This window comes from Telopea speciosissima, chromosome 4 (genome assembly GCF_018873765.1).
Source record: "Telopea speciosissima isolate NSW1024214 ecotype Mountain lineage chromosome 4, Tspe_v1, whole genome shotgun sequence".
NCBI lineage: Eukaryota > Viridiplantae > Streptophyta > Magnoliopsida > Proteales > Proteaceae > Telopea > Telopea speciosissima.
The window spans coordinates 19,064,468-19,089,893 of record NC_057919.1 but is presented as its reverse complement, the minus strand read 5'-3'; the positions used below and the strand labels follow the sequence as shown (position 1 = coordinate 19,089,893).

The window sequence follows — 25,426 nt, the reverse complement described above, 5'->3', positions numbered from 1 at the left end:
GTTGGGGCTTGATAGAGTTAGGATTATGGCCCTAAGTATCTTTGTTGGAGCAAAGGTGTGTAATAGGGGTAGAGGTAAGGGTGTTAAACGGTCCGGTTTCGGTTAAACGGTTCAGTTCGGTTTTGATTGCTTGAGGGTAGAAACCGTAACCAGACCGATTAACTAAATGGTCTCATGATCAAAACCTGGACCGTTTGGTAACGGTTTCGGTTAAAAGGTTTTAAAACTGTTTTGCTTAAATGGTTCTATACGGTTTTACACAGTTTCGGTTAGACGTTCTATACACATTTACTACTCTATTTACTAATACTAGTTATTACTTATTACTTACTAAGTTATTAGTTTTTTTTTGGAAAAAGGAAATCATTCATGAAGAAACGTGACTGCTTAGTAGTTGCTACTTGCTAGATTTTGACTTTTTGTTTATAAACGAAAAAAAAATGTTAAGTTTTTACACAGTTAGACGGTTTGTTTATAATCTATTTTAATTGGATTACACGGTTTGAAACCGTTGGATTAATCGGTCTCAACCGAACCGAACTGATTAAATAAACGGTGTCATTTCTAAAACCATAATTGGACCATTTAACTAAGCGGTCTATCGATTTCGGTTTAAATGGTTCGGTTTGGTTTTAGTAAACGGTTTCGGTTTGGTTTTGACACCCTTGGGTAGAGGCTCCTTGGTCGTTGTAGTGATCAAAATCGTGTAGTGTATTGAGTAGGGGTGTCAATTCAAAGCCCGGCGCGGTAGAACCCACCGAGCCCGCCCGACTAAAGATCGGCCCGGCCCGGCCCGTTTACTAAACGTGTCGGGCTTAAGCCCGGCACATTTAGTAATTGGGCGGTCTCGGTGTGAGGTCTTAGCCCGTCGAGCGCCCGACCGGACCGACTGAATGCTAGCCCGACCGAGCCTAGCCCGACCTAGCTCGACCTTGATGTGTAAAGATATCCCAGGAACTAGGTGATCTTCCATCCTCTCCTGCTGCTCCTTCCACCTTCAACACAGAACCACCACCACATATATACTCAGTATTTTCTTATCTATGATTTGATTAGCTCCTCCTAATCTAATCTTCCATAAAAAAAAAATTCAGTTTCAATTTGATGACAGGAGATCTAATATAAGGTTTTTGATGATACTATACCTGAAAAGCTGAAGTTCATGCACCAAAGACGAAGTCGGAGGGGAAGTCATGACGGCTATATTTGGGTGAGTTTTGGCCTGAGCCCACCTCTGATGAAGCTAATAGACAACTTAGCAGATGAAGAAGAAGAAGAAGAAATAGCCAAATTGACTACTCTTTTCTTGAACCCACCTCTACTAATATTTCACTCAAATCGTTCATTGTTGATGAGATGGAACCCATTGAAGGGTATAATGTTGTATTAATTATCAGTGCTGAGAAGTGTCAATTTAAAAAGATTGAATCAATTACATGACATTTGGTCTGAAACATCAATTAGCCCGACCGTTTAGAGTTAAATAGGTCATTAACCTGACCGAGACCCGTTTCAGGCCCGTTAAGCCCGAATAAGGTTGTCCCGATTAAAGACCGATCACCGACCAACCGAAATGAAACCATACCATGCCCACCCAAGGCAAGCCCGAATGCCTAAACGGTCGGACACGGTGCAGCCTATAAAATTGGTGAGGCCCGTTCAGGCCCGACCGAGACCGACCGGTTGACACCCCTAGTATTGAGCAAAATACGAAGCCCCATTGTTCCGTGGACATAGGCACATTGCTGAACCACGCAAATCTACGTCTTTATGGTTTGTTTGTTATCTGGATATTGGAGTGTGTGTTTTGTAGAGTGGGTGTGGACGACTTGGTATACCTGGCCATATTGTGGTTGCGAGGTGGGTGTGCATACGATTGTGTGATTGATAAAAATTTTCAGCACCAGCCAATCATGACTACAGGGATTTCATTGTTTCCGTGTCAAGCAATGCAAATCAGGTCAAGGATTTGACATTTTAGAAGACATTGATTCACCCCTCCCCTTTCAGTGTTAGATTGGGAACATCAAAATGTTATATATAACATTCTTATAAGAGATTGTTATTATAAACAAAGTCTATTATTATTATTATTTTTTATGAATAAGAAATTCATTACCAAAGAAAAGAGAAAAACAAATACAGCTTACAAGGCCCTGACTTTACAAAGAGGGGGAATCATGGGCCAAAGTAATAGAAGGGGAAAGACCCCAAGCACTGGCACAACGAGAAGGGGCTACAAATATCATGGATTTGACGCAAAAAAGGATGGTGTCTCAAATCTGCTGGAAGGATCTAGACTTAGAAGTCCATCTTCTAAGGTTGCGTTCCAACAAAGTGTGGTAGATAGCAGCTCCAAATGCAAGTCTTCCCACTGTATCGCTGCAAGATTTTCTGGTGAAGGTCATGTCCACCCAGATCCATTTTCTGTCAAATGGAAAACTACTTCTTTGAGGCCAACATTTGGACAGGAGGCCTTTCCAGACTGAGGATGAGAATGGGCAGTCCAAGAAAATGTGATCGAAGTCTTTATGGTTGAAAGATGTTAGAGATATTGAGGTTGTATTATCAATAAAAATATTAGGATTGTTTTTCTTGTTCATATTACACTTTAAGTTTAAGCTTTCTCTTGACTGGATCCAAAGACATGCATTAAGCCTGGACCTGCCATTGTAACCCTATTCCCCCCAACAGAAATGTTTTTTCAAAAAATGGCCCTGCCCAAGTATCTGGACATATATCTAGGCAGGGTCTGATCCCTAGCGCATTTGGGATGGTAATGTAAGGCTAGGTACAGAATAACCCAACCCCAAATATCGCCCAAAATAAAGTCCAACAGTCCCAACAATAGAGGTCAACAAGAAGCAGCTAAACAGGGCTGCCAAAAGTCAGCCTCAAATTTGGATCGAATGGAGGCCTATGTAAGGGGATGTTGTGCTCTGAATATTCCCCTGATCTGATGACAGATTGCAGAGGTAAAGGCCTTTAAAATTGCAGCAGGAAACTTATGGAACAAACCAATTGCAGGCCTGTTCTGGAGGTTTCTGAAATTTCAATCAGCAGGCCTCAGATCTGGACCTCCTGGTGATCGAGTGGAGGTCTTGGACAAGGAAATAGATCTCCAGAACTGCAGCTGTATTGGATCTCAGGTTGCAGAGAACAGTAGGCTCGAATCAGCAGTATTAAAATAGAAACTAACCAGTTGCAGGTATGAAGTTGACTCTCAGACCAGTCACCAATCTTCAGTGGCAGAGTGGGTTGTTTGAGAGCCTCAGAAGAAGATCAATAACTCCAGTCATAAGGCCTGAAATAACTCTCTCAGACCAGTATTTAAACCAGCACGGCTATGAGGGGCTTAATATGGTCTTCAGAGATCAATTAGTAGCTTCAAACCAGGTCTCGGATGCCTTGGCTAAGTCCAGAATTTTTTTAAAAAAAGAAAGAAGGATAAAGGGATAATGGATGGGCCTCTCTTTAGCTCTGATGCCAAATAATATAGAGATAGGGCACTGTTAACGTATCCCACACTTGGGATCAATAGACTGTCCAACAGTAACTTTTTTGAATTCTGTTTTAGCCCTGTTCTTCCTGCTTTGATCTGCACATCAGATGGGCTGAAATTGCCACCCTACCATGATTTCCAATGTTGCATAATTAAATTTGCCAGAATAGTGAACTTTTTTTTAATCTTTTTTATTCTTTTCCTTTTGATTAGTGAAAAGTGGTTAACAATTGATGGTTTGTGTCATCCAATCAGTTCCATTGGGTTTGGTTTCTTTAAAATTTGGATCCTATTGGATCCTCCTTGGAAGAACTCCAGAAGCTTGTTCTATTCTTAAATTTGTCTCATTTCTGTTCTCGAGTCTTAATGTCAATCTCGGAATGTACACTTTCAGGCATTTAGACCTTTCATTTTGTATTGTACATTTGGAGAAGAGACCTTGCGGAATATGGAACAGGTATTCTCTTCTACAATCGATTCTTCTTCTTTTTTCCCTTTTTTTTTTTGTTAAGTATTTGCAATGGCAAAAGAGTATTTGGCATATGATCCTGCCATCCTTACTACAATCTTGGTCATTGATCTGGATTGCACTTGATCCCCTAATCCCGTAATCCTCTATGTTGTCTGGGTGATCAGAAGTTGGGTCTGACCGGGCAAACCCATTAGGTTGCCAATTCAAAACATTTCTCCTTGTGGTTCACCTCAATTTCTAGTGACCTTTGCAGGTGACCCAATGGATACTGTTACATGAATGGACGATCGGAGATCTATGGAACATGTTATCAGAGTACTCATCTCAGAGATTGAAGAGAAAAACCAATACTGGTTTCTTTACTTGGCTCCTTCCTTCTTGACTACATGTTGCTCTTTGATGTCTAATGAAAATTGTGAATCAGGATGATCTTCAGATTAATGACAGAAAATAAATGAGCATTTTTCTTTTAGGGAAAGGTGGTTGGTGGATCACCTATACCTTTGCTAGCTATCTCCTGCAACTCCAATTTCAACCAGGTTGCTGGATGATGTGACCAATCAGGGAGATTTACCATGTAAATCCCTCTGATCCAAGATTTTCACTGGATGGATCAGTTGATCTGGCTCATACTTTCTGATTTGGATGAAAAGATGGGGGTTATCACAATTGTTGGATGGATCGGCGTTGGCCAATCCGTGTCGCCAATGGCCTTGACTGGATCACCATACTTGAAACCTTGCATCTAATTGGTAATGTATCGAGCTCCTCCCTTGTCATTTTGTCCCTCTCAGCTACCTGGCTCATAATTTGTTGTGCTTTCTTCTCTTAACAATTGCTTGCAAAGGTTTCATGTTTATCATAGTTTGCTGGCTCGGATTTTTTACTTGACTCGGGATCCTTAGGAGCTGGTCGACTCAGGGAGTCATGTAAATAAGGGTTTTTGTCGGATATGAATGAATCATTACATATAATATTATGGAATTGAAGTAATGATGGATTTGGCATGTTGGTGTAGTTTTTGCGTTTAATTTGCTTCATAGGTATGATGATCGCATAGCTATATGATAGATATATCTAATGAAATCAAAGGATTTAGGGTTACCTGAGGTAGAAGACTACTCAAGAACTGTGCTGGAGGTTGTGCACAACTCAAAACACGCAAGCTCCAAGTTGGGGAAGGTAGGGGAAGAATACCTTCAAGAGCTATGCAGAAAATTCTCATATAAGAAGACTCTCTAGCACTCTAAAAACTAGAGCCATAAGCCTCAAGGACGTAGGCATAACCCTTATTATAGCGTAAGATTCTCCTTGAGCCTTTCTAGTTCAATTAGAAACAAACTTGAGATATGATCATTGTGACATCAATGGTTAAAAACAATTGTAAAGACCATTCACAACCCCAAGTGGGTGTGAATCTGTCTTTGGCAAGGTTTCCTTATTCAAATTCGTGCAACAAAATGTTTAGTAAATATTAGGGCTTTTCATGAAGCTTTTGGAGTCCCCAAAAAAAAAAAAATTCCAATTCTTACCGGGCCTTTTCAGGTGTTGACCCAACCTCAACACTCATTTAGGGTTGATTAACTTTCATTAAGGCTCTGTTTGGTTTTAAGGGGAATTAAAAGGAAGGGAAGTGAAAATTTTAAAGTTAAATAGGAAGCTTTTGTAATCATTACCCCATGTGACTATATCACTTGCTCCAAATCATTCCATATTTGGTTATTACATTTCATTTTACTTTGCATTCAATTCCCTTTAGGTGTGTTTGGTTGCAAAGCAAATGGGGAAGGAAAGTGAAGGGAATTTTTTTTTTCTTTTTTTAAGTCGTTTGGTTCCAAAGGAAGTCACATGAAATTAATTTTGCTAAGTCGTTCGGTTGTCTGTGAAATTGATGTAAAATCAACGTAAATTTTTTTAAAATTTATAATCCAACCCACTATACTAACTTTCACTTATTAAGGCTCTTTCTTAATAATTTATGGAAAAAAAACGCTAACCGGTGCTGCAGCGTAGTGTGTACTTGCGCTTAGACATTGCCTTGCAAAATGGCCGGTGCACCCCCTGGAGAGGCAGAAAGGACCAAGGGTGCGCCAATCATTCCAAACTTTTGAAATATATAACAAAATTATAATGAATTTGAAATACTATTTGAAAACACATCATATCCACCCCATTGAGACCCATAACATTTACACATAAATGTGCATAGGCAATTAGAGAGCCTCTAAATTCTAACAATTTGGATGGTCAGATTGCAATGTCAAGTTCCTAATTGAAGTTTTCCAACTACAATGTGAGCATTGTATACAAGGGCAATGATAGGGTTATAAGAAAAGAATATATATATGGAATAAAAACTAGGATCAAATACCATATTCAAAGACCAAAGTTGAGCTCCACAAGAAACACTAATGAAACTCAACGAGTGAGCCAAACATTATAAATCCGAAGTGCAAACAGTTTCATACTTAGCTAATAATGTTGCATCTTATGTAGCTAACAATGTTGTATCTTATGCTAACTCAGCTCCAATGTCTTTGCCTAAGTTAGATCTGAATCCATCCTTAGCCTTAGAGTGGCAAACACAAAAGAGTTCATTGAGTATGCCAGTGAACACAATGAAGGCAGCCCCTGCTCCAAAGACTCCTTTCCTCAAGATCTCACAAGAAGGAGGTTTTTTTTTTTTGATGAGACGCAAGAAGGAGGTTGGTCCCCAAAAACTATCCTGTATCTGGTATGGTAAGCATTCCTCACAGAACCCGCAAGCAAGCAAATCTCTGCCATAAAAAATGCCAATCTACGATGGATAAATCAACATTATATTTAATGGTTAGAACAAAGAAGAAGAATATTACTAATGTCATGGAGTGGAAAATTAAGGCATTGGGTAGATACAGATCAAACAGTGTTACAAACCCCCTTAATAAATAAATAAATAAATAGCAATCAATCAATAGAATCACTTGAGTCCAATAAAAGGAAATATAAGTAGGATTTATTGAAAAGAAAGAAGAGTTAGGCAAGAGTTTCAAGCATGGAGGTATTGAACGTGATTAAAATGGTTGTTTGTTTATCCTTCTTGCTGATCAGCCCAACAACAAGCATTTGACAGATCACATTTCTTAGGTATACAAACTGAACCCTTTGTTTAACAGAAAAACACTACAAATTAAAAGTTAGTATGACTTGTGCACCCTTAATTTAGCAGAACCAAAGACAAAAAATAGAAACTAAGAAAAAACATAAAATAACACATAAGGAGAACTTGAATAACTCTCAATCCACCACTGTGATGATGCTCAAGTTTGGGTTGAATGGAGTAGAAGGGGGAGGGAATAATAACATAGTCAAAACTCAGCCCCATCTGATGTTTAGATACTCTAAAAACAGAGTCTAAACTTTAGACTTATATGCTGTCAAATAACCCTATCGCAGACATGAAACAGCACTAAAAAATATAGTAGATAGAAAGAACTTGAAGAGAAAGAATAAAAGATTAAATAAGCACACAAAGTTCTAAAATCACCTAATAAGAGTTAGAGATAGCCGCTGGAATACCTGCTGAACAGTGATGAAAGAAAGAGGAAAAGAAGGGGTTATGATCATAGTCTTCACCATCTATGACCTGTGGGAAAGGCTTCACCACCAGTCCCAAACCAAGGTTTCACCACCTTGGGTTGTTACTTGCTTCACCACAAGGACTGTGACTGATTCACCACAGTATACATGTTTTTCAAAACATCCAGATCTGTGGGCTAGTGTGCCCTTGTTCTTTATTTATAAGCTGCCATCATTACAACCAAATAGGAAACTCTGTAATAAAGTGAGAAATTTACTACAAAACAACAATGAAAATTGAATAACTAAAACAGTAGCCTCATTGAAATAAGATAGTAGATAGGCATAGTTGTTTTGTATTTATCTTACCGCATCAATGGCCTTGATCAAGAAACCTCAAGATCCACCTCTTCCGTTGCTCCACTCCTAACTAAAAATGTCTTTGCTTGAGGTTCATTTGTCATGAGGAACTCAAAGATGTGGTCAAGCATATCTTCACTAAAACCATCCACTTCTTGTATTGCATCCAACAATAGTGTAGAGTTAAATAAACTATGCCTCTCTTGGACCACAGTCGCCAAACGGTCTATGGAGGCAGCAACAGCAAATATTTGATCACCCAATGCTACCTTTGCTCTCTTTCTCTCTCGAAGCACGTCATGTGATGCACCAGCTCTACTCCCTTCTCCAGCTTGCGATGTGGACATTGGGACTTGGGTGTCTAACCCTTCATTGCCTCTAGTGTCACCAATCTAGACCTTTCTTTAGGTATCCAATTGTTAGAAGTGACACATTGCCCATCCACATGGCACCATTAGGTGGGTCATCCATAGATATTATCATGACATATTTGGCTCTCCTTCAGCCGGGGCGGGAGCTGGAGGATCTAGCCCAGCAAAAACAGGGGTGTTTGAACCACCTGTGAAATGACTCAAACACCCCTGTTTTTTGTGGGCTGAATCCTCCAGCTCTCGCCACGGTTGGAGGAGAGCCAGGTCCTCCAGTCAGAAAATCTTTAGCCATTAATAGAACTACCTGAAATAAGCAATTGAGTCAAAATAGGCAGCCACCAAACATCAATCTACTATAACTTTTTCTACTTTCCCTTCTATATATGTTGGTTGATAGGTGCTTGGTTATTTTTTGTTCATCTTCTCAGGTAATGGCCAGTGCACATATATCCCTTATCACCAATTATCAAGTGGTGGAAGAAAACATCTAAACACCCTTTGGATACAAGTGAAACTATAAAACAATTTTTTGGTCATATTGAAAGTTGGAGAAAGACTCTTCACTGATGGTGGAGAGATTCTCTATCAATGGTGTAGCGAGCAGAAGAATTTATAAGAGACCTGTGGGGTGGTTTCCTTGGTGTAGGAGAAGAATTTAATTAGGGAAAGAGGAAAAGAGAGAAACATGGAAAAGGAAGAAATTAAGAATTGAGTTTCCTGATGAGTGGCAAAGAGAGAGCTTTGAGGGAAGAGATATGAGATGACAGAGATTAATGTTTCCAGAAGGAAAAAAAAATCCAAGAGATACATACCTATCAGGGTTGCTAGGCCTGGGGTTTATTTGCTTAATAAAGGTTTACTTCTAATTGTAAAGAGATACCCATTTAGATCTATTGAAGAAAAAACTTCAATTTGAAGTAATCAATGAAATGTAAGCATTTGAATTCCAGTCCTTTTTAGGGAAAAAAAAAAACCGTGGTGGCAGCAGCACACCTGTTCTATCTTATATATAGAAAGATAGAGATAGAAGTAGATAACCCAGATTATCAAATCAATCCTAGTGGCAAGAATCCAATGTCATGTAAAGTTGTTGAGAGACACAACTGATTTTGATTCTTCTCTGTTATTCGATTTAAGACTTCCTCCAATGGAGACTGAAGGGATTGGGTTTGAGAAAAAGGTTTTAGAGATTATGAGGATCAGAAAGAGATCAAAGGTGGCAGAGAAAAGCTGGGATGAGTCAAAGAAGATGTGGCATATAGCAGGGCCTGCAATTCTAACTGCAGTTACTCAATTCTCTATTGGAATTGTGATGGTTGCGTTCGTCGGCCATCTCGGGCTAGTCGAGCTTGCTGCTGTCTCTGTTGTTCAGAATGTCATTGAAGGCTTTGTATATGGGGTCATAGTAAGTGGCTAATAATTATTTCAGTAATCCTCTCTGCGCAAGGTTCTGGTAACAGCATAATGCAACAGAATAACTATAAATCCAAAAATGAAATCAGGAAGGTAGGGAAAAAAATATTTGCAATATAAAAATATCACCACGGACATATCTTGAAAGAATCAAAAGCTCAACCTAAATTAATAATCAATCACTATCTTAGAGATGCTCCTCGAAACAGGTAATGAAAATTAACTTCAAACCAGTTGATTTCACGAGAAGAAAATGAAACCCTAAATTATTTCATAAGAACAAAAGATGCGGCGAGAGGTTGTGACTGGAGGCTTACCGCGCAGCTTCATCGAGTTTCAGAGATTGATAGAAAGGAAGAAGGTGGACTGCCGGCGATCAAGAACGGTACTTCGTTGAGAGAGGAAGAGAGAAATGTCTCATCGTTGATCGATTACTCTCGGGTTTTGAATTTACTTATTTACCTAAAAAGTGAAATTTATTCTCCATGAGAAAAACAATTCTCCGCAGCTAAACACCTAAAATTATTATTTTGGAAAAAAAATTTCACTTTATATAAAAAATTTTCATTCCCCTTACAACCAAACAAATCTTTTGATTTAAAAAATAAAATAAAAATTACATGTAAAATGTATCATTACTAAATATGATACGAAATTTAAGTAATTTATACAATCACATGGGGTAATTATTACAAAAATTTATTTTTAAGGTTTGAAAATTTTCATTTCCCTTCCCTGTAATTCCCCTTGCAACCAAATATAGCCTAAGAGTCCATAAATTCTTACGGGGTTGGGTTAATAGGATTCAATCTTTAAAACTTCTTGACATTTAAATCTTTAAGTTCAAATGAGTGATTCAAATCAGAAGGCTCGTTCTAAGTACTATCCAATTGTATGTATTAAGAACGAAAAAACAAATATTGAAAACATTTACTTAAGGAATTTTACCCAGGTTTTTTTAATATAAACTGTCTATTCTTATTCAGAGTTTGGGAAGTGCACAATAATGTTTGGAGTATACACGGGATGTATGTAAATACAAGGGGTGTTTGATTTAAATTAAATTTTAAAATTTGACATGTGATTAAACCATGTCCTTTCTATCCAACATGCATTGAAATCGTTTTGAATAGGTTTGCGGGTGCCATGTATATGACTAACATGCTGATTGAGGGTTTATGAAAAAGCATAAACATACTCCATATTGCTATCCATCCCATCCACCCGTGTTGGATAGAAAGGGGTTTACTCCAATTGGATTGGAATCGGATCCAAAATCGGCCGAGGCTGATCCCAGTTCTCCCATCCAACTCGGGCAGATTCTGTAAGCAAAATCATAGATACCTGGAATAAAAGGTTTTAAAACACGGAATCAGTCATTGGCAATTCCAATCTAGATTGAATCTGAATCGAACCAAACTGGTGCTCAAGAACCTTAGAATTAATGATGAAAATGGATAATCGAAAATCCGAATCTGATCCACATCTGTATCCGTTTAGGCATATCCGTATTCGTTTAGAGATCTCCAGAAAAAAAAAAAATCCGAATACTCAGATAAAAATCTGTTTGAAAAAAATCTGAATACTTAATAATAAAAAATTAAATAAATAATGATCTTCAAGGTTTTTGAAGATTTAATAGGTTTTAAAATATGAGGAAAAGAGAATCATGATCTAAGACGATATGTATTGAGAGTGAATTGTATCTACTAGGGGGAGGAAGGTCTGGGTTACACAAGGCAGATTCGATTAGCATCCGAATCCGTTTACGTATTCATATTCAGCCAGGAAATATTCGGATCCGATCACATTCGATTCGTATTCGTATCCGAGCCGAATCCGATCCGTTTACATCCCTACTTAGAATCAGTCCTCAGATCCAAAGATGCAAGTTTTTAGGATTTTTGGGTGTAAATCGAACGTAACGGTGGAAATCAGGATTGGTCACGGTCGATTCACCAATCCAATTCACGATTCTTAAAACCCAGGCTGGAATAGACGGATTCTCGGCCTATCCAGGTAGGAAAATGGAAAACTTTGTAAGTTCTGAGTCTGGATCAGCTCCACATATGTGGAGACTATTTATTCTCCACTTATTGTGGTAAGCTGACACCTGGCCATGCTTCAACCTGCAACCGGATTCTCTATGAAACAGTTTTTGTAATATGGAAAGATGTGGGACCCACGTCATCTTCTTCGACTCAAAAAGTTGTCATTGCTTCTTCTTTCTTCTTCTCCTTCGTGAACACAACAGTGCCCACCCTCTGCACCACCGCCCCCACCCCCTGGTTTTCCTTTGTTCTTTCTCTTTTTTCCCCTTTGTTGTTTCCCTACGAAAGCTTTGGTTAGAGTTTGGAACTCGAAAGATGATTTTTTCCTATGTTCTGGTTCGGGTGCCACAATGGCCTACAACTCCTGCGATGAATTCTCCGAGCTGTCAAAGCAAGTCTGCTGGCATATCCCACCTTCGCTCAGCCATGTCCTCAGATCATCCACTGCTTTAAGCATCGTGAGCTGATCCCAGTTCGAGCTGTAAAATGTGTCACTGAGGTGATAGACGCCGAGATTCAAAAGTTGGATGCAGTCTGTCGAGCCATTGTGGATATCTAGTCAAGTTTGCCTTGGGTTCGGAGCTGCAACACTTGGCCTGAGACTTTGGTTAGTTTGGTCATGGTGACTAAAAAGGATAACTTGCCCAGATTTTGACCTTCCAAATGACTCGAATTCACCACTCGTACAGGCTTTTCCACCTCTTCTTCCTAACCGAACGGTTATTGAAAATTTTAACCACTCCACTGCAATTCAAATCTTGAACCAATTAAGTGAATAGAGATTATCCCATAATGTCCAGAAACACCATTCAAGAACTTTTCTACCCCTTTTTTATCTGAAAAAACCCTTAAAACAGGAGACTCAGAGCGAGTCACTAATCTGTCAATTGACCTTTACCTGATTACTCCTTGACCATATTGGATTCGTTCTTCTAGAATGAGATCTGAAATTGCCCATTGGAATAAATTTTATCTTAAGTAGAGAAAATTTTAGAAGTCCTAGAAAATGTTATAAATCGTATTGAGCAGATCCACCATTGGTACCAGAGTTTCAATTGGAGCCACCACCACGAGAAGCAGTTCTGACTACAGCTCCAACAGTGGGGCAGGGTTGTAGAGGATGGGGATGGGGCAGCTTTGGGAGGAAGAACAGGGTGGGACGGTAGTGCTCACGAAGAAGAAGAAAAACAAAAAAAAGCAGTCTTGAGGCGAAGAAGATGACGTGGGTCCCACATCTTCTAATAATAATAATAATATAAAAAAAAAACAAAGACAACTTTGTGGAAAGTCCGGTTGCAGGTTGAAGCTTGTCCAGGTGTCAACTTACCACAATATGTGGAGCTGATAGATTTCATTTCTCAATCGAAACAACTCGAAGAATCTGTTCTGCAACTTTACCTGCAATTCGAATATCTATTGATTCGTACTGTCGTTTGCTTTTCTCCTCTCTTACTGGAATTTCTGTTAAACATGTGTCATATTTCGTGCTACTTTTCTCTTTTGATTTTTTGACTTTTCTTTGTAGTCATGGCCTTATAACCTGATAACCCGTTTTCACCTGCTAATAAGTAGTCACTAGCCGCATGATTTTTAAAATAAAATTAGAAGAAAAATGTACTAACTTCTGGATCTTTTTAGTTGTTGAATCGGAAGAGAAGTTCCAAGGTTTTCATTTTTGCTATTATTCTTTTCTAATTGTCTAATTTATAGTTTTTCAGACAGGTTAATGCCTTTGTTATTCCAGATATGGTCTTGCAAATTGCACTGAGATTACAACATTTTCTTACGTCTCCAAAAGAAGGGTGCATTTCTGGCTTTCCTTCTGCTGCATTTGCTGGAGCTGTTCTTGTCTCCAAACCAACACAGACGTCTTGTTCCTCTGTTTCTTCATCAAGATTCAACAATTCTACGATACACTCTCCAAAGTTTTCCAGCCTACCTCTGGTGGTATGCCTATGTTGCTCTCTTTTACATTTAAAATCATTTCCAGGAGTGAATCCTTATCATTTTTGAATTGTATATAGTTAATTATTTTTCTTGTGACTTATGGTAACGTATGAGCAGAGGGTAATTGTAGGAGGAGAACCAGGTTGGGAGCTTCTAAAATTGAAGAGGAAGTTGGTTTTGATGGTGGGAAGAAAGATAAGGAAAATAAATTCCGTGATCAGGATGACGAAGATGAACCGATACTAATGGATGAAGAAGAAAGACGGGAATGGAGAAAGACAATTAGAGAGGTGATCGACAAGAACCCCGATGTTGAAGAGGAGGAAGACCCAGTAGAAAGGAGAAAGAAAATGGAGAAACTTCTAGCTGAATTAATACCCTCTAGTTGTGGATGAGGAAGACCCTGACTGGCCAGATGATGCAGATGGGTGGGGCTTCAACTTAGGTCAGTTCTTCAACAATATCACAATCAAGAATGTCAGGAAAGATGATGATGAGAACTATGATAGTGACAAAGAATTGGTTTGGCAAGATGATAATTACATTCGTCCAATAAAAGAGGAATGGGAAGAAACTGTATTCAAGGACATCAGTCCTCTGATCATTCTGGTTCACAATCGATATAAAAGGTTTGTCTTCCACTTGTTCATCTACTGATCCTTGGTCCCCACCCCCCCCCACGGTTCATTGGGGTTCCATTCCAATGCAAATGACACAAACCGTAGTCCTCTGTTACAAGTTCAACAATTCCAAATATTTCACTCAACCTTGGAGTTTTAACAATCTTTTCAGCATCATATACAACGGCTTTTAAAATCATAGAGATCTTATAAAAACCATAAAAACCATTACATTGTTTCTGTGTATGTATTTTAATTCCGACTATTTGTTATTTGGCGAGAGAGATTTGAAAAGTTTTTTTTTTAACCCTCAAGTAGAAAGCTTTTCAGAAACACCCTTATATTGTCGATGTCTTTAATTCAATTAGAAAATTTTGCACTGAGCTCTAAAATTTATTAGAACTGAAAATAAAGGGCCACTTTTTTGGTAAATCAGTAATGTGTGTGTTTTCCTGCCCTGGAAAATCTATAGAGCTTTGAGGAACACCTTCATGTAGTACTTCACATGCCTGCCTTTATGATATTTTCTGAATTCACCATGGTTCTCACGACCTATTTGTCTTGTTGGTCAGGGATGGACTATATAAGTTAATTACCATGATGAATTATTTTTACAAGTTTCGTGATGCAATTCATAGTTGTCAAAGCGGCACCTAGGTGACCGTCTTGGCATCCAGGTGCCTTGACAACTATTGTCGCCTTGGTTGCCTAGACGGGCGTTTTGGTTGCCTTGTTGGTGTTGCCTTGCGTCCAGGTCCTCTCCAACGCCTTGGTTCCCCTAACCGCCATGACAACTATGACTCAGTTGTATTAGACATTAATCCCCTATCCATGCCTATATGTAACTACGAAGGCCCCCAAATAGTGGTTAAATCCAATGGGCTGAAATTAAGCTTTGTGCCTTTTATTATCTTTGGTTTCATTACAATGGGCCTAATTCATAAGGTCATAAAGTGGGGGTAAAGTTGGCACACAAAATTAGTGTTTGAAGTGTTTGAATTAGATTGTGATATCTAATTGCTTTTAAGAGTTCTGTTTTGAGTCTATTTACTTTTAAGTCAGTATAAAAGGGTGATTAGGAGTCTTTTAATGAGTCAATTTAGGAATTTTAGGAGGTCTTTATATGTTAATACACTCATCAATTAAGCATGATTTGAGTAAATAATTGAGTTTTTTTGTTTTTTCATAAAGGGTTTTAGAGTGGTTGAACTTGATATGGGATTGGTATCTCAGGCCTGATTTCTTCTCTTGTCTACTCTTCTTTTCTTCTCCATTGATTACAAGGTTTGTTTCTGCAATTCTCTTCTCTCTTCATATCATTTTCTAGTTCTGATTCTGTTGTTAGCTTAAAAATCTTTTTTATTTTGGTTTCTTGAATTCCTACTCCAACTAGGAATTTTCTGAAACTTCAAATCTAACCAAGGGATTTTAATTCTGCTTCCCTGCTTAGCAATTGGTTTCTATTCTGAAGTATCCTACAGTGGTTTCAAAATTCTATCTTTTTAACAAATTTCAGTTTTTCCTATTTCAAGTCTTGACTTCAGTCAACTTGATTTTCAAGTTCTATTTTCATTTTCTGATAATCACTATAACTGTTATGTTGTGGTGAAAGCCTGAAATTGATTTCGAAATTGGAATTTCTGAAATCTCCATCGATTCTCAGATTTGAAAATTCCTGCGCTAAGTAGGAAACTTCAGATCCTAAGAATCCGACCATTGGATCAACCTGAGATTTTAGTATTCTATTCTTCCCCATTAAATATACCTTCGACCAGAATTTGGAGTCTAACAGAGTTGCTGATTTGAATTTATTGAAATTCTTCCTAATCTAGTTTCTAAACCATTACTGCGATTCTGGTTTTTTTTTTTATATTAAGCATAGGGGGGATGAATTACTAGATGTCGTGCATTTTTAGTTAAAACGGGAACGGTAAAAAAAGCGTTTCGTGCAGACGTATTTTAGACGGCTCAGAACATGAACTGGACAGTAAAAAATGTGATCAAGTATTTTGAGAACGGTAAAAAAAAATTGAAAATAGATGGTTAGGATTTAAGTGTTTAGATTCGGAACATTAATAAAGGCAATGTAAATATATTTTTAATCATAGGATACAATGTGTCTTGTAGCTCATATTGGAGGGATCATCATTTTTTGTGTTTGTTTTTTTGGGTAAGAGAGGGATCATCATTTAGAGAGGATAATTATGAATATATGTTATTATGGTTTGAAGAATCTGAAGCAGATAGATCCAATTTGGAATCAACCGATCCTGTTTCCGATTCATGATTTGATTTTGAAGCGCTGGTGTGGATTGGGAGAGTTGGATTAGACTGGGAATTGGCCGATCCGACCAAATTCATCATATGCATGTTTGCTGGTGACTTCTCAGGTATTTTATAAAAATAAAACAAAGAAAACTCATCGTAAGCTTTCAGAAAAAACCAGATGAAGAGGCAGAGGGAGAGGGAGAGGGAGAGGGAGAGGGAGAGGGAAAGAAAACTTGAGCCATAGGAGGGAGAGGGAAAAGATGGAGAGAGAGAGAGAGAGAGAGAGAATCATGATGATTAGGGCTGTAAATGAATAGTCAAAATCCGTTTTCGTATCCGTGTCCGTATTCATTTAGCACTATCTGAATCCGTCCGAAAGCTAAACGGATGCGGATACGGATAGGCTATAGTTATCCGAAAAGCTATATTTACATGTAAACGGATAAAATATCCGATCCGTATCCATATCTGTATCCGTTTAGCACTGTCCGAATCCGTCTGATAGCTAATCGGATGCAGATGCGGATGCGGATGCGGCTATAGCACTATCCGAGCCGAATCCGATCCGTTTACAGCCCTAATGATGATGCAACGATTTATACTAAATGAGCAATGTGGGACTAAAATGTTAGTCCAACTATTTGCTTTCTTAAAACAAATTAGGGATGGTAATGGATTCAAACTTGTGTGCGTGTGTGCGCACGCTTCAAGGTATTAGAGATCGTTACCTCATCATGTATCCCTGAATCAGTATAGTGCCAATGAGATAGTGCTAATTAGGACCATATACATGGATGGGACCTTTTTTTCACATGTGGCGAGGGTGGTAATTTCGCATGTTCATGTATTTGGGCATAAGGGCTACGCGATTAGACAATATTCTTTTTCCCATAAAAAAAAGTTAAGAGATAATTTTCCTCAAGCCAAGGTGAAGGAGGAATTCCTTCACCAATAACCTTCATTTCAAACCTCCTACAAACAGAGAGAGAAAATAATAATGACTCTAGTTTTGGTTATAGCAACTTCTGAGAGCACTTCATGCAAGCCCAATCCATGGGCTTACAGTTCAGTCAAATAATATCAGGGAATAACCATTAGCACAAAAGCTTATAACCACCAATCTTCTATCGTTTCCATCATGAGAAGAACTAAAGGTAGACGCATTTATAATAATAGGAAAATAATGAGAAGTTATTGGCTGCTGCCCTTCTGCAGTTATGTTTCTGCTGTCCCAATTGTAAGCATCGATTTGAAATCCATAAGGGTATTATGGAAGATACTAAAACCTAAGAGGGTATTTGTGAACCCAAAGAAAAAAAGGGATTATTCCAAGTTTACGCGTACGATTGGAGGCATCATAAGCATGTCTGCAACCCGAGTTACAGCCAATTTTTTTCCCACAAAATTTTTCTTACTAAGGGCACCTAGAATCCATGCATGCACGGCACACCATCTCCTTTTTTGCCATATGTGTTTGTTTTGAGGAAAAGGAAAGAGTAGGGAAAGTGTAAAGGGTCTTCTATTTCCTTTTTGGGCAAAAAGAGAGAAAGAGAGAGAAAGAGAGAGATGGATAATGCAAGCCTTGGTAGATAAGTCATATCTAATTCATTTATAGTATCTACTCCCTTTCCTTTCTTTGAGCCTTTTTTCTTTTCTTTTCTGTGAATGTTTCTTCACTTTCTTGCGTCAAGACATTGAGGATAGGAGGAGGTATCTTTGGTTACCCAATTGCAGTATTGCTTCTACTTCACAGCCTTGACATCCTGAGTCACCCATTCCAATAAGACCTCAGCTCAACTACCTTATTTAATTAGTTTGGATTTAGCAACTAAGTACTTAATTTTGAATAAAAACTGTGATAAAGTTTCCATGTGCCTCTCGTGTTATTCCAGTTGGTCAAAGAAACAAAAAAAAACAGATATTTACTAGGTCCAATGGGCTCTCATGATGGGCTCTGGTTTAGTAATGAAACCATCATTAAGATATAATTAAACATTTCAATGAACCCTTTTACGTGTAACATGAAATTAATGGTATTTATTTAACTACATTTACACATTAAAATATGAACAAAGTTCTGTTTATGTATCTTATTGATGCCTTATGGGTAAGGTAATTATAACTACCAATTGTAGTATTGTTGCTTCATAGACTTAATTAGACACCCCAAAAAGTCATTAACAAGCTAATGGGACTCAAACTACCTTTCTACATCCTGGATATTATATTTAATTTTTCTGTATCTAAAATATGGGAAAAAGAATGCATTTAAAAGTCATGTTTGACTGGACTTACACACATTCGCGTGTAGAAAATCACGAATCTATAATGATGCAGAAAAGAATGGAAATTAAAAACAAACAATCGCACAATTGAACATAAGGATTTACATGCGTGGTTTGACAAGAGTGCCTACATCCATGGTTAGATGAGATATGCTTCACTATCAATGGGGAATAGGGTTACAGTCGCTTGTCCTCACACCTCTCTCTGATTGATTACAAAGAAAAAACCTTGCGTTAACGAAACTCTATAAAAATAATTCATCGAAATACCCATATAACCATAAAAAAATTCCTCAGAAATAATTGTTGCTCCCGAATCCCCGCATGAACCCACTAGTTTGTCGAGGACCTCAGCCTCTTAACGACCCTTTGGAATTAATAACCTTAAAGAAGGGACGGAATATATATAAGACATGTAACCCCCAACAAAAGAACGGTGTCTGGTTGCATGATTCCTACACCCCAGAAACAGGAGCTTGTGAAATCACCACCCACACCCTGATCTTTATCCCCTCAATTTACCTGCCCCTCAATTCCATCTAATAGGGGGTAAAAATGACCACCATACCCCCTGCCCAAACACACTGCCCGGGTATGGTCCACCTTCCTCTATTAGAGGGAATTGAGGAAATTGACAGGCATGCACATTGAGGTGATAATTTTCCCCTACACCCATGAAATAAAAAATCATATTCATGTTGATGCCCCTACACATGCTCTCATTGGCCCTATACTGGTATAAGTGCAACGTGACAAGGAAGCATTTTGTTGCCCCTAAAATATGTCTCCTCCTGTACCAAATTCACAGACTAAACAACACCCCCCACCCCCCCCAAAAAAAAAAAAAAGTCATTACCAAGCCAATTATGGGGCCCATCTACTGATCTACATTAATTCACGTTTTGCAGCAGGTAAACCAACATGGACTGAGTACAATTATCTCTCATTTACGCGTAACATTTTTTAGAAGAGAGAGAGAGAGCGACAATGAAGTTTACACTTCAAATATGAAGACAAAACCTTAGTTTAATGATGCCTTAAGGAAAGTGGACATTGAAGTCCGAACCATAACCATCATATATATATCCACCTCTTCTTCTTCTTCTTCATCATCATCTTCTTCTGCCTTGCTCCTTTTTTGTTTTTTGCTCTCTATCGTTCTGGTCTGTCCATGGCATTCAATGATGGATTCTGTGAAAACTATCTTATCTTGAAGCCAGAAGAAGCAAGTTTCTTTGATCTCTTCCACCTCTTATTTGCCAGTAACTTAGAAATCAAAAAAAGATTTCTAAAATGTCAGGAAGGCACTAAACTAGCCGATGATCATCATCAACAACTTCGATGGCTCATCTTTATTTCTCTTCTCTCACAAAAGATTCTCCTCTTATCAGCAAAACCCATGTCTTGGATTGGTTCAATGTTAGAGCAGTGGCTGAACCTTCTGTCTTGTAATGACAGTTTCACCAAACTTTTGTTCAATTTCATTTCAGGTTTGTCTTCATATCCTTGTTTACACTACTTTACTTTTTAAGTTTCTGCTTCTCATGGTTGAAGAAACATTAATAAGAGAAATTAACCTTTAAAATTTCATTTTAGTGCTTCTCTGGGCATGGGAGTGAATGAGTGTTGTTTTAAACCTCAGACCTGAATACCTGATCTTGATCGGCTAGTTGATCAGTTCTTGACCTAATCTCAGATACCCAGATGATGATGAATCATTCTCTGAGATTGTTGAACAGATCAGTTAAGATGTCAGCCCAACTGGTTCAAATATTGCTCATCAATTAAGAACCAGACTTAGAAGAAAAGAGAGACTCGAAAAGTTGCTTGATAGAAGCAAGAAAAAATTACAAGCCACGGAAAAGTTCTCTATTACTTTATCGTTAGTATATTTACTGAGATACCCTTGCCCGTTGCACTTCCCCTTCACAATTTCTTTATACAGAATTTTTTTTTTTTTTTTTTTTGTTTTAATTTTCTTCTTCCTTAGTTCCTTGTGGATAACATTAAAACTTGAGGGGTAATATGTGAAAATTGGGAGAGGGTTCCTTGACAGGCAGCATGGCCCTTGCACCAGCGCAGGACCAATGGGTGTGTACACAAAAGCATAAATAAGGGCAATCCAATGAAAAAGAATTTATATAAAAAAAAAAAAGAGTAAAAGAAAAGAGAATTCAAGTCAATTAGAGGGCAAAAGCTTTGAAGCTGGTTTGATCTAAGTTTACCCTTTTGGAAAAGGAATAATGAATTTTCTCAGATTTTCATCCTCTCAAGTGTGGTCCACATCTTAATGTACTCTTAAAGTGTATAGGATGGTGGCTATTCCACTTGGGAGGATGAAAATCCAATACACAAGTAAGATGCACAGTCCGATTTGAATCCATTCCACACCCTAAACTCGTGATTCCCAAAATTCATCTCAAAGAATCTATGCATCCGTTGCTAAATCACACAATGAGTTAACCATTTCCTTCAGCCAACGCGTGTCCCAAATAATATTCGGATTAAAAAATATATATATCACATACTTATCATCTTTGAGTATGTTTTAAAATGAAACTTGTCTAAATCCCTTTAAGGATGGTATACCCTAATTTGACCATTTGTTAAAAAAAAAGAATTATATTTGTTAAGTTTGACCAGATATCTTAATGAAAGGATCGACCGAATCCCATGGTTCCTTGGTTCTTTCTTTCATGTGTGTTTTCCACATGTAGGACGATTTCTCATTCTACCCCACTCGTGAGGGACTCTAGAAGTTATAGTTATAGTCCCACATCGATTTGTTTAGATCTTTGTTGTCTATGTATATTTGAGGAGCTCTCCCAATCCACCTAATACCTTAGGCTTTGAATTAGACCTTCCAACAAAAAAAGTCTTATAGAAGTGCTTAGGTGTTGATTAATCATGGAGCTCCCTACATCACCATCATCGAGAATCCTTTGTCCTACCCCCTACCTGAACACCCTACCCGGATGGGGTCCACCCCTGTTTGTGTTTGAGAGGAGTTAGATCCTCACTTTATACTCATATTTACTCTCTCCTCCCTCTCTTGTGTTGCATCATAGTTGAAAAATCAGGTTTTCTGACTTGACTCGTCTTTCAAAAAACTTGGTGACTCGGCTTTGTCAAGGTAAGTCATGTTTTTTTAATTTTTAATACAATAAATATGTATAAATTAGTAAAAAATAATACAAAAAATACAGAAAAAATAATGAATCACATATCAATGCATTTTGAGTTTATACCATTGAACAAGAGAAGGGAATCGAAGAGTTGAAGGTTTCTTAATGTTTTAGATTACGGATTTACTATTTTACTTAACTCAAATTGTAAGCGAACCGGTTTTATGGTTTTTTAAAAAATGACTAAACTAGTCGAGTATGTCATAACTCAGGTTAAAATTCCGAATCTTATTTGATTCAGACGATTTATGACCCAGTCTCGTTATTTTTTACCCTAACCTAGTCTACACAACTCTTGGTCAGATTTTCCAAAATTTTGACTCTACTCGGGCGACTCACCCCTGTCATAACCCAGTTTTCCAACTATACTGCAAGCGACTATCAAGCCACTCCCTTGCTTTTTTTGGGAAAAAACTTCATTAATGAGCATCCCCCCCCCCCCCCCAAGAATGAATCATCTGCACATACCAATAGGTGAACGTACATCTTAGAGCCCATAACACTTTAATTTTGTTTCCATAAAAACCCCTCCTCCCCCTTGTAAATGGCAAAAATAGGACAGACGTGGTTGGCTCTCACATGTACGTTCACCTATTGGTACGTGCAGAGGAACCGAACTCCTCCCCCTCTCCACAAAAAAAAAAAAAAAACTAGTGAAAGATGTATGGTTTTTCCCACATTTATCAAAGTGTGTAGCAATTCGTGATGGATAGTAAGTTAACCTACAAGGAATATTTAAAAAAAAAAAAATTAAGGGCTAGCTAATGGTGTTGCAGGAAATGTTGTGATGCATCTTGATAATTCATCAGCCACTTACACGTCAATAATTGGAAATTTGGATAGAAGAGTGGAATTAGACAAGAACATCAAACATGGAGACAGCAGATATTACGGGGCACTCTCTATGATGGCCTCTAAACTTGTCTATGAGAACAAAGCCTTTGTGCACAACGTCGTCACAAATCACTGGAAGGTACATACTACCAATTTAATTACCTTTTACCCCATCCTCATCATCAAATTTTATGAAAAATGTTTGTTTCTTTTAACTTTTCAGATTTACTTAGATTATTAATAAAAAAAATAGAATCTTTGTGAGTTTTTTTTTTTTTTTTTTTTTTTTGGGGGGGGGGGGGATTAACAGAATTTTGTGTTTTAATGCAGATGAAGTTCTTAGGCTTCTACAATTTTTGGAATGGTAAGAAGCTTATATAGTACTTTATTTCAATCAATTGCCATGATCTTTCATTGTATCTAGATCCTAGGGGTGTCAATCGATCGGTTTGGGCCATGCTGAATCTGTTTCGGTGTAGCAAGAGTGAATCCGAAACCAAACCAAGAAGGAAAGTTTTGGTTTCGATTTGGTTTAGTTTTGGGTTCTTATCGAGTTGGTTTCAGTTTTGCTCCGATTTGGATTCGGTTTGACATATATCTATGTATGCATAATTATGGTAAAGGAAAAAGAATGCTACCTGGTAGCGTGTGGCGCATGGCCCCTGCACTCAGACATGGGGCCATGTAAAATGACCGTCGCACCCTCAGAGATTTCCACCTTTTCATGGGCGTAGCTGTCATTTTGGGCGGCCTTGTGTCTGGGAGCAAGGGCCACACGTGACCAGGTAGCATTCTTTCTCCCACATGGTAACTATATGTTTTTAATGAGTTTTGGGTATTGGGTTATATCGGTTTCAAGCTGGTTTTTTCAACTCGGTTTCAGTTTCGGGCTAAATCGTTTCGGTTTGATTTCAGATGTGCAATACCCCAGCCCAAAGCTAGTTCTATAAAGATCGGTTCGATTCGAGCTAGGTTTTGACACCCTTAATTGTATTACTCAAGTTGATCAATTATAATTCATTCAATGTTGAATGCAGATTATCAACAAAAAAAGACAACACAGGCTTTCATGTTCCAAGATGAAGAGGCTAACCCAGAAATTATTGTAGTGGCTTTTAGAGGAACTGAACCATTCAATGCAAATGATTGGATTACTGATGTTGATATCTCCTGGTATGAGCTCCCAGGTTTGGGTAAGATCCATGGTGGCTTCATGAAAGCTTTAGGGCTACAAAAAAATCTAGGATGGCCAAAGGAGCTAGAACAAGGGGAGAACCATTCCCCTGTTGCTTATTATGCAATCAGGGAAATGCTGAGAGACATGCTGGGAAAGAACAAGAAAGCAAAATTTATTGTGACTGGACATAGCTTGGGGGGTGCACTAGCTATTCTTTTCCCATTGATATTGTCATTACATGAGGAATCATGGATATTGGAGAGGTTAGAAGGAGTTTATACATTTGGGCAACCTAGAGTAGGAGATCAGAAGCTTGGAGAATATATGAAGAAACAATTGAAGGTGTATGGTGTGAGATATGCAAGGCTTGTCTATTGTAATGACATGGTTCCTAGGTTACCTTATGATGACTCTACTCTCTTGTTTAAGCACTTTGGGACATGCATCTATTATAATAGCATCTATGAAGCCAAGGTAAATCTCTCTCTCTCTCTCTCTCTCTCTCTCTGTTTCTCTCTCTGATCATTTGAAACTATTTATTGTGTTTCTTGTAAAACAGATTGTGCAAGAGGAACCAAACAAGAATTACTTCTTTATATTGGAGGGAATTGCCAAGTACTTAAATGCAATGTGGGAGCTGATTAGAAGCTTCATAATTCCATACATGAAGGGCCCAGATTATGCAGAAGGATGGAGTTTGAGAATGTTTAGGGTTATTGGATTGGTAATCCCAGGATTATCAGCTCATTCAACTCAAGATTATGTAAACTGCACCAGATTGGGTTCCTCATTTCCATCCCTCCAACTCCAAGACGACGCAATAAAACCAAGGAAGATAATCCTGGGTAACATGAATTAATACTTTTTGAGGTTGATGTAGAGAGTTTTTCGACTTGTTGAATTCGCATCACATGCCTCAAGTGGTCTAAGTGTTCTGCTTTTACTTTACTATAAATCAACACGTCATCAAAGTAAACAACAATGAACTTGCCAATAAAGGGATGAAGTACCTGTGCCATAACCCTCATAAATGTGCTAAGTACATTAGTAAGATTAAAAGACATGACCTTCCACTCGTACAGTACATCCTTTATTTTGAAAGTCATCTTCTACTCATCACATGGACGGGTACATTTTTTATGGTAGCCACTCTTAAGATCTATCTTAGAAAAGATTGTCGCGCGCATCAGTATGTCAATCATTTCATCAAGTAGAAGGATAGGGAACCTATACGTGATGGCGATTTTATTTCTCCTGTCTATCAATGCACATACACCATAATCCATTTTTCTTCGTTCGAAGTGATTAAGGCTGGAACAGTCCATGGGCTCCTACTCTCTTGAATGAATCATTTCCTTAATAGCTTGTCAACTTTTCTCTTGA

The 25,426-nt window shown here is 38.1% G+C and overlaps 2 protein-coding genes and 1 long non-coding RNA gene across 5 annotated transcripts in view; all 3 read left to right on the top strand.

The window, feature by feature from the left end:
• Positions 1-4,422, top strand: part of LOC122660465 (poly(ADP-ribose) glycohydrolase 1-like) — a 39,896-nt gene extending 35,474 nt beyond the window's left edge. For 2 of the 3 annotated variants that reach the window (XM_043855779.1, XM_043855778.1), the window contains 2 exons: positions 3,897-3,959; positions 4,228-4,422. In XM_043855779.1, the coding sequence (XP_043711714.1) occupies positions 3,897-3,959; positions 4,228-4,356 (192 nt within the window). In that variant the 3' untranslated portion in view covers positions 4,357-4,422. Of the gene's footprint in view, positions 1-3,896; positions 3,960-4,227 lie in introns of those variants that run through there. The other variant, XR_006332695.1, reaches the window with a different exon arrangement.
• On the top strand, positions 2,707-3,715 carry LOC122660466. The gene is made up of 2 exons (XR_006332696.1): positions 2,707-2,776; positions 3,610-3,715. It is a non-coding gene; the product is annotated as an uncharacterized LOC122660466 (long non-coding RNA).
• A 4,988-nt stretch (positions 4,423-9,410) lies between the features above and the next one.
• Positions 9,411-24,902, top strand: LOC122659047 (triacylglycerol lipase OBL1-like). Its single transcript, XM_043854204.1, has 9 exons — positions 9,411-9,668; positions 13,438-13,674; positions 13,794-13,964; positions 14,071-14,303; positions 19,991-20,337; positions 22,809-23,005; positions 23,197-23,230; positions 23,904-24,517; positions 24,603-24,902. The coding sequence occupies exons 1-9, from the start codon at positions 9,411-9,413 to the stop codon at positions 24,900-24,902; spliced, it is 2,391 nt and encodes a 796-aa protein (XP_043710139.1).
• The last annotated feature ends 524 nt before the right edge of the window (positions 24,903-25,426 follow it).

Coding starts and splice junctions, on each gene's coding strand:
- LOC122659047 (XM_043854204.1), top strand. CDS start 9,411: ATGGAGACTGAAGGGATTGGGTTTGAGAAAAAGGTTTTAGAGATTATG. Junction 23,231..23,903: donor CTTCTACAATTTTTGGAATG/GTAAGAAGCTTA, acceptor TGTTGAATGCAG/ATTATCAACAAAAAAAGACA. Junction 24,518..24,602: donor ATAGCATCTATGAAGCCAAG/GTAAATCTCTCT, acceptor CTTGTAAAACAG/ATTGTGCAAGAGGAACCAAA.